Here is a 12,814-nt window from a genome sequence, read left to right as displayed (position 1 = left end):
CCACCTGATCACCCAATCAGCTTAGCTAGAAACTTACATTGTTCCTCCCTCTCTTACTTCATCCTTTCTAATTTGCTGCCAGTCATGTCAGTTCTCCCTCCTGCATGTCTTGTGAATCTGTCCCCCACAGCTGCACTAATCCAGTCTTAGTGTAGCCTTATCCTTTTGGGGCAGGGTCTCAGGGACTAAAGTGTTCTCCTTGCAGACTCTGAGAGGACCATGGAGGTCTGCCACAACACTCTGGCCAATTCCTTGAGCATCGTGCCAGTTTTGGAGGGACCCACGCCACCGCCTGACTCCAGAAGCACACCTCAAGGCAGCAGCGGGCAGCAGGAATGCTACCTCGTGTTCATAGGCTGCTCCCTGAAGGAAGAAAGTGTCAAGGACTGGCTGCGGCAGTCAGCTAAGCAGGTGGTTTCCAAAGCCCAGACAGACCTGGCACTGATATGACCAGACACTTCAGAGTTGTTGATGGACCTGAGGCAGAAGCCCCTCCACCTTCTCCCTGCTTTCTCCCCACTGGTTCACCCCTCACAGGCTCAGCCAGCATTTTCAGGGACTCTGAGAGTGGGAGGAAGCCCCTGGGGCAAACTCCAGGCAGACTTGTTTTGCTGCCTACCCTGCGAGCCCAGGCGCTGAAAGCCATTTCCAGTCCTGCTTCCCAAGGCAGGCTGGAGTTATTATCAGATGGCTTAACCAGGACCTAGGTGAAACTTAGTTGTTTCATGTGGACCCTGGATCAGCTTAGTGTTCTAAACTCAAAAATGTCTTCTTAGCTGAACCTAATTCATAGGCTCTCCCGTCTTCTGAGCCCAGCATCTCCTGTACTTTGGTTCTCTCTCTAGAAAGGAAAAACAACAAAGATATCCTTAGAGTCCTTTGCAAACCAAGACTCCAAGCACAGACAGCAGTGAGCCCGGAGGCCCTGGAGAGGTACAGGGGAAGAGGAGGCTTGCCTATAGATCCACACAAACATCTTTAGTCCAATACTACAAAGAAAAAAAATCCGGACTGGAGTTAAAATCCTCTCATATGCTGCTAGCTTTGGGTTCTAAGCCTCTTAGCACAGTCTGAGCTTAAGCTTATTCTAGAGCTCTGGAAATAGAGTTGGCTGGGGCCTGGGTCTTCTGTACATGCTCAGTTGGGACCTGTCTTTTATACTAAGGAATGGCTGCTTGCAGACAGGGTCTTTCTCAGACTCTGGATAAACTCTTAAATGGTATTTGACTGTGAGACCTCCAGTTGTTCTTTTGTCTGCATGTCTGTCACTGGTGGGGCCTAGGATTGAGAATCTGCAAAGAGGCAGAAACATGCCTATTTGCAAATGCATCAGTCTCTCTTCTGCCGTTTGTTCCCCCCTGGCCCGCAGGACTCTGTGATGGGAAAGTGGTCTTCTCAAGGGACAGACAGGCAGGATATTGTATCCAGTCCATGACGATGCTTGTGCTTCCCTTTCTGGCATCTCAGTCATGTAACTGGCCCCCAGAGCCCTGAGCCCTCACCCTCCCATGTACCCATCAGCTCTGTTGGAAACTGACACCTCCTTACATCTCTGCACAGAAGCCTCAGAGGAAAGCCCTGAAGACCAGGGGGATGCTGACCCAGCAGGAGATCAGGAACATCCACGTGAGTACCCTGCCCTGGGGGCCTAAGTCCCCTCAGTGTCCCAAGGATGTTCTTGTGCAGCTCTTATCTTTTAGGATTCCTGAGTGAGGTGGCTGTTTGTAGGGCATGCTGGAGGTCCTGCTTCTCTCAGGCCACAGAGGGAAGCTGGGTAAAGAGAAACCTCAGCTCACCTGGCCTTGCAGCCTCAGTAAGAAGGACGGGGTGGCCTCTGGTGTGATGTGGTTACGAAATTGAGGAGAACTAGTGCCTGTGGGAGAAACAGGTGACATGGAGGTCTGTTTTGTCACCGTGTTCAAGCAGCTGCAGAAGTCCTTTCCTCCTCCCATTCCTCTGTCCTAGATAAACCACAGAGAAACCAGCGAGGTCCCAGGTAAAAACTCTAGATCCTGAAGCTGCTCATGGGCAGGTTGTGAAATCCTGAGGCCAGGACGAGAGGCCCTTTGAGGAGCCCTCAGACTCCAGGCTGACTCCCAGGCTCTACCCCAGTTCCCATACCCATTGAGGCCTTTTCCTGATGAGTTTGGGGGAAAAGGCTAAAAGGGACAGAGAGTCCAGGTCTCAGCATGAGCTGCATCACAAGTCCCAGTAATGAGCAGGTGGGGCAGGACTCTGGGCTTCCAGAAGCCCCTGCTGTGGATTTGAGGAGGGCCCGTTTATTCCGACTCCAGGGCCTAGGCATCTCTGGGTGTTCCTGCTGAGGACACCATGGGCACCTCAGAAGGCAGGCAGTGTGTGTTTCCCCAGAAGCACACCTTAAATAAGGATTTGAGCGCAGGTAGTTTATTTTGGAAGTGATTCTAGAAAACACTATTAGGAAAATGGGAAAGTAAGAGAAGGGAATCGTGTATTGTCAAACCAGTTCCACTGTTGGCACCTGGGGCTTGGTCCCATTAATAATCCCAGAGTTCCTCCCTGAGAGGTGGGAGAACCTCTGTCAGTCATTGTTTGATGGCTGTTGTGAGGATGGTGTTAATTCCCTGGCACACCTAGCCTTCCACAGGGCAAAGTGGGCTATTTTGCTAGGGTAATAGGCTTGTTTGTTTTGGGGTGTTGTTTTTTTTTTGGCCGCACCACACAGCATGCAGGATCTTAGTTCCCCCACCAGGGATCAAACCCACGCCCCCTGCAGTGGAAGTGCAGAGTCTTAACCACTGGACCACCAGGGAAGTCCCTGTTTTTGTTTTTAATGAATGAGTGAATGATAGAAAATGGTCAGATAATTCTAACAGGACTCTTCTCCTACAGGTGAAACGCCACCTGGACCCCCTACCTGCAGGTTACTTTTATAATGGCACCCAGTTTGTCAACTTCTTTGGTGACAAGACTGATTTTCACCCACGTATCCTTGGAATCTGGGGCAGAGAGGCTGGGGGGGTGTGAAAACCTGGCTGTAAAGAGGGTATCTGCTAGAGCCATCATAGCCTAGCCCCTGGTGCCGGCTGGGTTTGGGAATACACAGCAAGCCACAGAGGCTGACTTTTCATTTTGTCCTCTTAGAGTCATTAAAATTACATTTATTCTTCATTCAGTGATGGCTGAGGTTACTCTGGGGGTTGTAGTTTAAATGCAGCTGTGGTGACATCCTGTGGTCATCAGGGAGTCATGATTTACAAGTTGGAGACTGGGTCTGATTACAGTAGTTAATTTGTGAAAAGGTGGATGGGGTGCTGCTCTGGGCTAGTGAAAGCTGAAGGGCTCAGTTCTAAGAGCTTATGAAGGGCCCTGTGTCAACCCCTGTCACATTCTTTGCAGCTGTGGTGCTGCCAGTATATTAAAAAAAGCCAGTCAGGTACCTTCTGTGCAGGCTGAGCACTCACTACCTCAGTGTCCCCTACTTCACCTGTCCACAGATTCCTCTGGCCTGGGCAGCTCCCTTGGCCCCAAGGCTCAGGGCCTTCTTCCTTAATGAGGTGCCAGTCATGGACCAGTTCATGAATGACTACGTGGAAGAAGCCAACCGGGAAATCGAGAAGTATAACCGCGAGCTGGAGCAGCAGGAGTATCATGACCTCTTTGAGCAGAAGCCCTAGAGGAAGAAGACCCTGGAGATGGACGTTTTAAAACGGGGTGTCTTAACCTCAGCTTTTCCAGAGGCCCCTCCCTAGAGGGGCTATCTTTGTTCTCCTTGGCCTTTGTGTGCTGGCTTGAGTGCATGTTGTCTTTATTCTCTATACAGCGCTGAAGAGCATCACCTGCACCACTGATTTGGCAGGGGAGGGGGTTCCTTATGGAGGATGAGCAGACAGGGGCTGCCCTTTGTGTGCAGCCGGCAGTCCAGGACCTCTGGGTCTCTGATAACAGTATTTTCTTTGGGCTGTTGCAGCAGTGTGTGAGGGTGGGAGGAGCATTTGGATTGCACAGAGTGGCTGCTGGGACATAAAGAATCCTGGCTGCCAAACTGTGGCCATGCCTGGGGGCCCAGGCCACCACAGGCCTTGGGCCTCAGACACCACCCCAGGAGAGCCTTTCACCCCAGTGGAGTGCCTGCCTCCCTGTTTAGGCCCCTTCCACTGAAGGCTTGGGCCCTGCTGACCCTATGCCCAGTCCTAGAGGGAACAGCACAAGCCCTGGCCAATCCCAACCCACAGAGCCAACAGCTTGGGCGGAGATTAGCAGCTTATTCTAAAATGAGGGAATTTCCCTTACGGACTAAACAGAGGGGAAAGACTTGTTGCTTTCCAGAAGTATGTGGCTTTTGAATTGACACAAGCAGCCCCCCTTGGGACTGGTTTGAGCCTCCTCATGTCATCACTCTGGTTTACCTCATTCGGGGACGAGAAAAACTGCTGCTCAGGCCTCCCTGGTGACGCTTTGCCTCACTGTTAAGGTCAGTGTCCTGCAACTGCATAGTCTTACGCCCAGGGTTCTGGTCGCTTATGGGGCATCTTCACTTGAAGGGGGTTCAGTCTCAGCACCCATACCTCCCCTCAGTCTTGCCAGGGAAGGCCTGGTTTTCAGCCCAACCTTCAGGAATCTCATGTCTCCAAGCATCGTTGCTAGTCTTGTATTTGTTTGGCTCTAGGGGACCAGGAATTTCGGAGAATTCCAAATCCAAGTTAGAATTCCTTCTAGTAGCTTTGTTTTCAGCTGGATTAAAAAGCAGAGGGGAATTTCAAGTGTATCCCATGCCTGACCTCCAGAATTAGTGTGGGGAAGAGGAAGGTCGCAGGCACAGATACTTAGGTGATGTCTGTTAGGACTTCAGCGCCTCAGCTGCCTAGATTGTAAATGCTTTCTGAATTTCACGTATTTTTTTGCATGCCTTAGGAAGGAGCACATAGGCAAAACCAGCAAAGTTTCTAGTAACGTAGAGGGGTTTTTGAGAAAGGATCCTGGCACAGAGGAGAGACAGAAAACCGATGGAGCACATGTAGTCTGTCACACAGAGTCCTGCATACAAGTAGTAAAGCAGTTGTTAAGGGCTTGTTAGTAACATGTACTTACATTAGAAAAAAATTTTTCATTTGAAGCCAAATGAACAATACTCCAAATACCATTTAATAAGAACTCTTGCTTGAAGAAAGGCTTCTGAAAAGGCCCATGTGCTCCAGTCTCAGCTCCCAAAGCTGCTGGTGACAAGGGCCCAGGTGTGGAACCCCATCTGGGAGCCCCTTACTTCTAGCTGGCCAGAGGCTGGGTCCACAACGGGCCTGCCTCTGCTTCAGAACCAATAACAGATCTTAAGTGCAATTGATGAAATAATAATGAGTTACTGTAGCTTCCTTTAGCTCTACCGAGCTCTTTTTAAAAACTCAAGCAGCCTTAGAAAAGGGAGCCAGGGGTGGGAGGGGGCGGGGGGGCGGGGCGGGGGGGAGATGACAGGCCATCTCCTCCAGGTGGGTTGCTGTGAACATTTAAATGAAAGCTCTCTTTCTAGGAGCTTGAGCCATTTCCTGGCTGCTGCACAAAAGAGTTTTTAAAGAGGGGTCGGAGCCCACCCATAAAAGTGGGTCTTAAACACTGCATGGGGCTATACCTCCTGATGGTCTTGGTTTCTGACCATTGTCCATAGAAATGCTCTCTCACCAACTTGCCCCACTGTCCCAATTCCTCTCCTGTTAGAGGGGAAACTGTGATTACCTCAACTTGAATATGAAACTGTGATTGAAAAAAGTCAAAATGTTAAGTTTCAAAGCCAAAAAGGCAAAACTGGCTGAGGCTTCCATAGACACTCAGCCTGCTTGGGAGTGTGAAGGGCACACTGGCGAAAGGGCATTCCTTGGGGCGTACTTGCAGTGCCCCTGGTGAAGAGGCACACTAGCGGTGCGCTGTGTGAGCTCTTTGAGGACTGAGGCCGGGAGGATGCTTCCTCCTCACACTGCCCCTTCTGTAACCTTTGGGGCCTCTGGGTCTTGGATGTGAAGATTAATATCCACTTGATTCCTCTGGACACTCCAGGTGGAGGTGTGGGGTCTTAGACTGTCTCTAGAGGAAGGGCCATGACACTGTGTTTGAAATTTTGACCTTAGAAGTGGATACCAGAGATCCAGCCAAAGACATCAGGTTCCTAGGGATAGGCAGAAGTCCTCCAGGGTCTTACATGCTTTCTGCCCACTCTTCTATTAGCAGCTTCAGTTTTATATCACCCCGAGTGAGTGTGATAGTGTTGAAGTCGCTGAAGTTATAGGTTATTTTACATTTTGATGTGGGATTTTTCTGTTTTTGATTGGAAGGAGGCAGAAATTGGAGAAAAGGGATCACCCTAGGAAGGGGTCACTGGCAAGGAGTGGAGTTGGCCCCACAGAGTCCTGGGGGCTGTGACCTGAGGCCTGGACACCAGGCCCTGTGGGTCTCAAAAAAAAAGTACCCTCCTAAATTCTATTAGGATTTCAGAAATTTTTTGCACAGTAATAAGCTCTGGATTTGCTCTTTGGGCTTGTCAAAAGGGAAAAGTTAACTCAAAGATTGTAAGCTATTAAGTATTCCAGCCATGTTGCTGACCTAGATGGATAGTTGTACCTCAAAAAGTAGGTGAGAAATAGCTTCCTCACTGTTCCAGGTTGTCAAATACTAATGACAGAAGAGCTCACTTACGTGCCAAAATTCACTTTTATACTAGTTTTTCAGTGCTTTAATATTCATAACTTAAATTTTAAAACTCATATTTACAAACACTACTGTAACTTCAGTGAAACAATTGTGTGATTGAAGCTTTTTGCTTATTATAGTATTTATTACACTACTTAATTCAGTAAATATATAAAAGTAGCCTTCAATTTATTTTTATATTATTTTCATGTTTTTTACCTGCAGTTGTGTATGTGAATTTATCTTGTTAACTGAGATGTAATACTGAGGACCAATAAACTTATCACTGAACAAGCAGGGCCTCCAGTAGTTGCCTGTTGTATTCCCAAAGTGTCCCTGGGGGTTCAGGAGGTGGCCTTCCCCCTGGGACTGGGGACCTCCCCGCAGATTTTCCCCGGGACGCCTCTTTGCTGGGGCTGCTTCAGGAGGAATCCTTGGGAGTTCCACTCCCCTCCCCAGACCCCTGAGCGACCGCGGAGAATACAGTTCATATGAGGAGACCACCGTGGCTTGTGGTGGGCACTCTCTGGGAGTCCCAGATCCCAAGGAGGGGCTCGAGGAAGCTGGCTGTGGGCATAGGGGTCTCGCGGAGCCCCAGAGATAAGCTGTCCCACCCTCACCCAGAGAAGCCGCATCCGCAGTCCCAGCGCTTGGCCTGCGGGGCATCCCGCCTGCGCCAGGCTGCCTTAGGAACCACTGCTTCACAGGCTGGTAGCTTGGTTTAATCCCGGCCAAAGCTCCGTCAGGTGGCCACTCGGTCCCACTTTACAGTTGGGGGATGAGCAAGGCGTGAAGGGACAGTAGTTGGCTCGGGTGGCAGAGTCACTGCCCTCGCTGGGTTAGATCCGAGCACTCCTCCTGGCGCTCCCTAGGTCAGGCGGGCCTTGGAACTGCACGGTCTAAGGGAGAGGTCGGCCGGAACCCCCGGAGCTCTCAAGGACCCACCCTGTGCAGGGGCTTCTGTCGTTTTGGAAAAAGGACCGACTAAGGAGGGGCACCGCCGGCGTCCACAGAGACCCTGCTTCCTATCCCACCCTCAATGCAGGGGCCTCCGGACGAAGGAAGTGACCCACTGGGAAGATCTGGGAGCTGGCCTGAGGGGTAGGGTGGAGACTTCACAGGCAGCCTCCCTCAAATGGTTGGGAAGGTCGTCTTGGGTTTGGAGGCTCTATGTGATCGCAAAACTGTGCGAGGAGCCGAGAGAATTGGGGGAGGGGTCTTGGCCTCAGTACTATACACCCTCCTCAGCACCAGCTTACCCAGAGCCTCCCAACACGACCCCTCCCTCCCCGCTACGGCCCTCGACCCCCCACCCCCCGACACACCACCACACGCGCCATCCTACAGGGCTTGAACCTTGAAGGAGCTCCTGTGCTTGCACTTGCCAGAAACCGCCAGGGTTTGGGGATTACCCCCAAATAATTGTCAGAGAGAAGGGGGGACAGTAAATGGCAAAGAGCTCCAGGACTGGATGATCTTTGAGGGCCAGGAGGACTTGGAGGCCAAGAAGTCCAGGGATGGGGAAAGGGGTCCTCCCCACCAGTGGCCCACAGTAGGGGCCAGGGACTACTGAACTGAACCCTGAGGGCATGCTTGACCAAGCCAGAGTCCCAGAATCAAGGAATCCTGGTGGGATAGACATGTGGAAAGTGATTTGAAGCAGAAGGTGGAGCTGCTGAAAATCACAAGTCTCTCTGAGGAGCACAGAGAAATGCTGATGTATTAATTTCTATCATATATTCTAGGGAACAGTCATGCCCGAGGAAAATCTGACCACAGTCCTACTGCCAGCTCATGACGGAAAGGGAATGGCTTCGTTGCTCTAAGAGGAGTCCAGGGTAGTACCAGCTTCAAGTTCAGCTCAGATGTCATCAGAGCCCCCTCTCTGTCCTTAATGGCTTCACTGTCCCCTGGCAGTAAGCTTCCTCTGTGCCACCCAACAGCCCCAACACCCCAAAGGCAAGACCCGACCTCTCTCTCCAAAGGCAGGCCCAAAATCTGGGGTCACATTCTCATCCCTGAATCAGTCACAATGGTCAGGAGTATTCTGATTGGCCTGGCCAGGGGTCACTGCACATTTATGAGGGCGCTTCAACATCATTTGGGAGCTGAGTTTCCCAAAGAAGGGTTTGCTCCCCTGGATCAGCATTGCACATCCACCTGAAGGCCATTTCTGAGCTTTTCTGTTAAAGTCAGATACCTATCTGATTTAATTTTTTTTGCTTTCTGCTAGTCTTTTCTAGTACAAGTGATAGCAAACATAGTTGTTCTGTTGTGGTGGTGGTGATGGTAGTAGTGACTTTTAAACAAGAGAAGAAAAATTTTAACTTGAAAATGTTCTATTCACTGAGATAATTGCCCCCCTGAAGACGGAGAAAAGGCTCCCTACTGCCTCTGTATACCCAGGGACACCAGTGTTCCATGGGAACCTGTTTGATACTTTTTTTTTCCTAAATAAAAGAAGGATCAGGAATTCCCTGGTGGTCTAGGGTTAGGATTCTGCACTTCCACTGCTGTGGCCGGGTTCAATCCCTGGTCAGGGAAATGACCCAACCAAAAGAAAAAAAAGATCATGTAGACTGTAATGCTACTCCACATTGGTGGGAGTGAGAACTGAACTAACTAGAGAGTGATTTTGAAGGAGCAATTGACAAGACGAAATGACTAATTAAACAAGAGCCAAAGGGATGAATGACCTCAAGGTAGAAGTGGAAAAAGCCAAAGTGGAAAAAACCCCAACATTTTGAAACAATTCCAAAATTCTTTTGTTTCATTCTCCAGAAATTTGAAGAAAAATAAATGTTTATCCACAAATTATTCCTGTTTTGCCCAGGCCTCAGCATTGCTAAATTGACTAGCCAAAATAATTTGGTTAAAAAACTTGCATCAGGGTCGACAAATTTTATGTCAAACTAATAAATGATTATAAATATGTTAAAACAAAAAAAAAGCTAACCAAATGAAGTGTGACTATATTTCCATTTTATCCTACCATTACTACTGTTTTTCCATACCAATAAACAGGTTTAATTTTTTTCCTTCATAGCTTCAAAATTTTAAGAAACTTTACATCTTTACTCTGAAATTTCATGCCTGGGTGAATGTACAAATAATAGCAAAATAAGGACAACAGGAGGAGGAAGGATGGTTTGATAACCAAAAATTCATGGAATTTTTTAACTAAAAAAACTATTTCTAGATAACTAATAGGAACCTACTGTATAACACAGAGAACTCTACTCAATACTCTGTAATGACCTATATGGGAATAGAATTTTAAAAAGAGTGGGTATATATATATATATATATATATATATATATATATATGTAAAACCAATTCACTTTGCTACACAGCAGAAACTAACACAACATTGTAAGTCAACTATACTCCAATAAAAATTAAAAAAGAAAAAAAGCACTCGATTTCAACCTCTTTGTTTTATAGATAAAAAGGATCAGAGACACAAAGAGGCTGAACATTTGCCCGAGGGTGTTGCCCTGTATGCCTTCCCCACTAACTTTTCCTTTCTGTGCATCCAGCTTCCTTGCAGGAGCTGGGAGGAGCTGGAGGTCATTTGAAAGACAGCTGAAGTGGGGCGGCAGGCAGTGTCAGCCCTGAATAGTGAGCTCGAAGCAGAACCTTGGGCAGCTCCTTGACACGGGGGATCAGTGAGAATGAGAGCCATGGATAAGGAGGATGTGGGGTACACATAAAGGCTAAGGAGGGCAGTGATGACCAGCAGGGTGATAGGCCACCTGGACTCACCACTTGGAAGGACTCAGGTGGCTGGTGATGGGGTTCAAATGAAGTGGGGCCTGGGGGTAGATGAGGGTGGGGAAGTTTGGGGGCCAGCTCTGCTGGGAATGCAGATTCCTGGCCCCTCATAGGGATACCCTGGAGCAGGATGAGTGAAAGTAGGTCAGTGTTCAGTGGTGTCTGTCTGCCAGGGGTTTCTTTGCTGAGAAGCTGGGCTGTGGAACTGGAACCCAGGTCAGAAGGCATGAGGGCAGTGGGGCAGCTCTGGAACCTTCCTGCTCAATATCCGGCTGTCTAGCACTAGATTCTGACTCTGAGTATGGGGGGCACAGAGGGATATTGTCCTGAGCGGAGCAGGTCCTTCTGGCCCTCCATAGGGCTCCTTGCCTTCCTGGCTGCCCTTATAGGAACCTGGATCTTCCCCTCAGTAGGGGTAGATGGCAACTGGGAGAAGGCTTCATGCTGTGATATTTGAGCACCAAAAGGTCTTCCTCTCACCTACCCAGGGGGCCTGGAGGTGTCCCCCAGGAAAGAGGCCAGTGGAGGCCCTGTTCCCTCCCTCAGCCCCCTCCAGCATCGTTGGAGGGATAGTGTGGGAACATCATCTCTCCTCCCAGGAACAGCAAGGGGGTGGTACAGCCGCAGCTGGAGAAGGGCTGTTAAGCGGCTGGGAATGTTCGTCAAGGCTGCCTGCCCTGGGCAGCAAGGAGCCCCAAGAAGCTTGTGACTCCAGCGAAAGCCTAAGGCTGCAAGGTGCGGAAAGCCATGCTTGCCAAGGGTCCAAGGAAGGTGAGGGCAGTAGGAGAGGGCAGATTGGAAGTAGAAATACAGGGACTTGGACATCTGAAGAGTCCAGGTGACAGGAAGTAGGCAGAGGGAGTCAGGAGTATTCTGGCTGGAAAACCTGAGTGGGAGTGGAGGATGGCGGCTGAAGAGGTCATCTGGGCGGCTTCATGGCTTGAAAGCCTCCAGGAACTGTACATGGAGGTGTTGGTCATGTGTTCAATATGTCATGGATTTATTGAGCACCTACTACACCAGTGCTGCGCTGGTGAAAGACACCATAGCCTTGCTCTCAGGGAGATCCCAGTCTAGCCTGGGAGACAGCCCAGGCAGTAAAGTAAGAAGGCTGTGCTGCAGAGTTAGGGGACATGGGGATCTGTGATGGAAGAAAACAGGAACTACTTTAGATGGTGTGACCAGGGAAGGCCTCTCTGAGAGCTGAAGGATGAACTGAGCCACAGTAAGAGCTGTGGACACACCTTCCAGTACTCAGACTCTCCAGGCCTGGAGGCAGGTGGGGGCCGGTTGTGTTGTAGGAACTGTTGGCAGCCACATGGCTGGAACAGTTCTCCCCTGGGAGCAGGAGGTCTGGGATGAGATGGGAAATAGGCAGGTGCCAGGTTGTACAGCACCCCCTACCCCACACCCCTACTCCCCTAGGCCACAGCAGGGAGTTTGCTTTTATTTTTTTCCTAAATGCCATAAGAAGCCATTGGAGGTGGAGAATGGATGATGGGTGGGGGCAAGTCAGAGGGCCAGATGATGGACCAGGCTGGGGATGCAAGTGGGCAGAACTGAGCTCTATTTTGAAGGTAAACCCAACAAAATTTACTCATGGATCAGATGTGAATGAGTCGGGGGGACTCCCAGGTCCAGAGCAGCCAGGTGGATGGTGGCGGATAGTGGACTCGGGAGCTCTATTTTGCCTGAATATCATCTGAATTCCCTATTAGCCATCCAGGTAGCGGGGAGGGTGTAAGTAGGCTATGTCATGTTGAAGTCAGGAGCTCAGTGACAGGTGTCATGAAATCTGGTGGCCAGCTGTGGCTGGTAGAGAGCCATGGATCCAGGGAAAGATCCAGGGCAGGCCAACACTCCTAGGTCCGAGGAGGTGAGAGAGAGAGAAGGAAATGTTGCAAGAAAAAAGGAGGGGTACTTCCCACGTGGTCCAGTGGGTAAGACTCCGCTCCCCTAACGCAGGGGGCCCGGGTTTGTTCCCTGGTCGGGGGACTAGATCCCTCACGCATGCTGCACCAAAGACCTGGTGCAGCCAAAACAAATATTTTTTTTTAAAAAGGAGGGATTGGTGGTGGTGGGTGCTGCTAGGGGGTGGGGGAGGGGCTGGCAGAAAGCTGAGGCAGGATGATCTTGAGAGCAGTTTCAGTGGAGTAGTGGGGACAAAAGATCGGTATGCATCGGTGGAAGAGAGGTAGGAGGGGCATGGATACAGAGAACTAGAGACAACTCTTTGGAGAAATTTGCTCTGAAGTGCAGCTGAGGAAATGGGTGGTACCTGGAGGGGGGAGTTCAAGGGAGTATTTTGGGTTTTGTTTTTTAATGAGATACTATAGAGTTACTTCTCCAGATTCTAAAATCTATAGGCATAGTGGCTAAAGGAGA

General features: G+C 49.8%; 1 protein-coding gene across 7 annotated transcripts in view; it reads left to right on the top strand.

Annotated features, from left to right (window-relative positions):
* DNAAF9 (dynein axonemal assembly factor 9) overlaps positions 1-6,953 on the top strand; it is a 153,897-nt gene extending 146,944 nt beyond the window's left edge. For all 7 annotated transcript variants that reach the window (XM_033415830.2, XM_033415831.2, XM_049698758.1 and 4 more), the window contains 4 exons: positions 206-411; positions 1,561-1,626; positions 2,872-2,965; positions 3,544-6,953. In XM_033415830.2, coding sequence (XP_033271721.1) covers positions 206-411; positions 1,561-1,626; positions 2,872-2,965; positions 3,544-3,656 — 479 coding nt within the window. In that variant the 3' untranslated portion in view covers positions 3,657-6,953. The remainder of the gene's footprint in view (positions 1-205; positions 412-1,560; positions 1,627-2,871; positions 2,966-3,543) is intronic.
* Positions 6,954-12,814: the final 5,861 nt, after the last annotated feature.

The sequence above is a fragment of the Orcinus orca genome, chromosome 16 (assembly GCF_937001465.1).
Source record: "Orcinus orca chromosome 16, mOrcOrc1.1, whole genome shotgun sequence".
Taxonomy (NCBI): domain Eukaryota; kingdom Metazoa; phylum Chordata; class Mammalia; order Artiodactyla; family Delphinidae; genus Orcinus; species Orcinus orca.
This window is presented reverse-complemented; position numbering and strand designations above follow the sequence as displayed.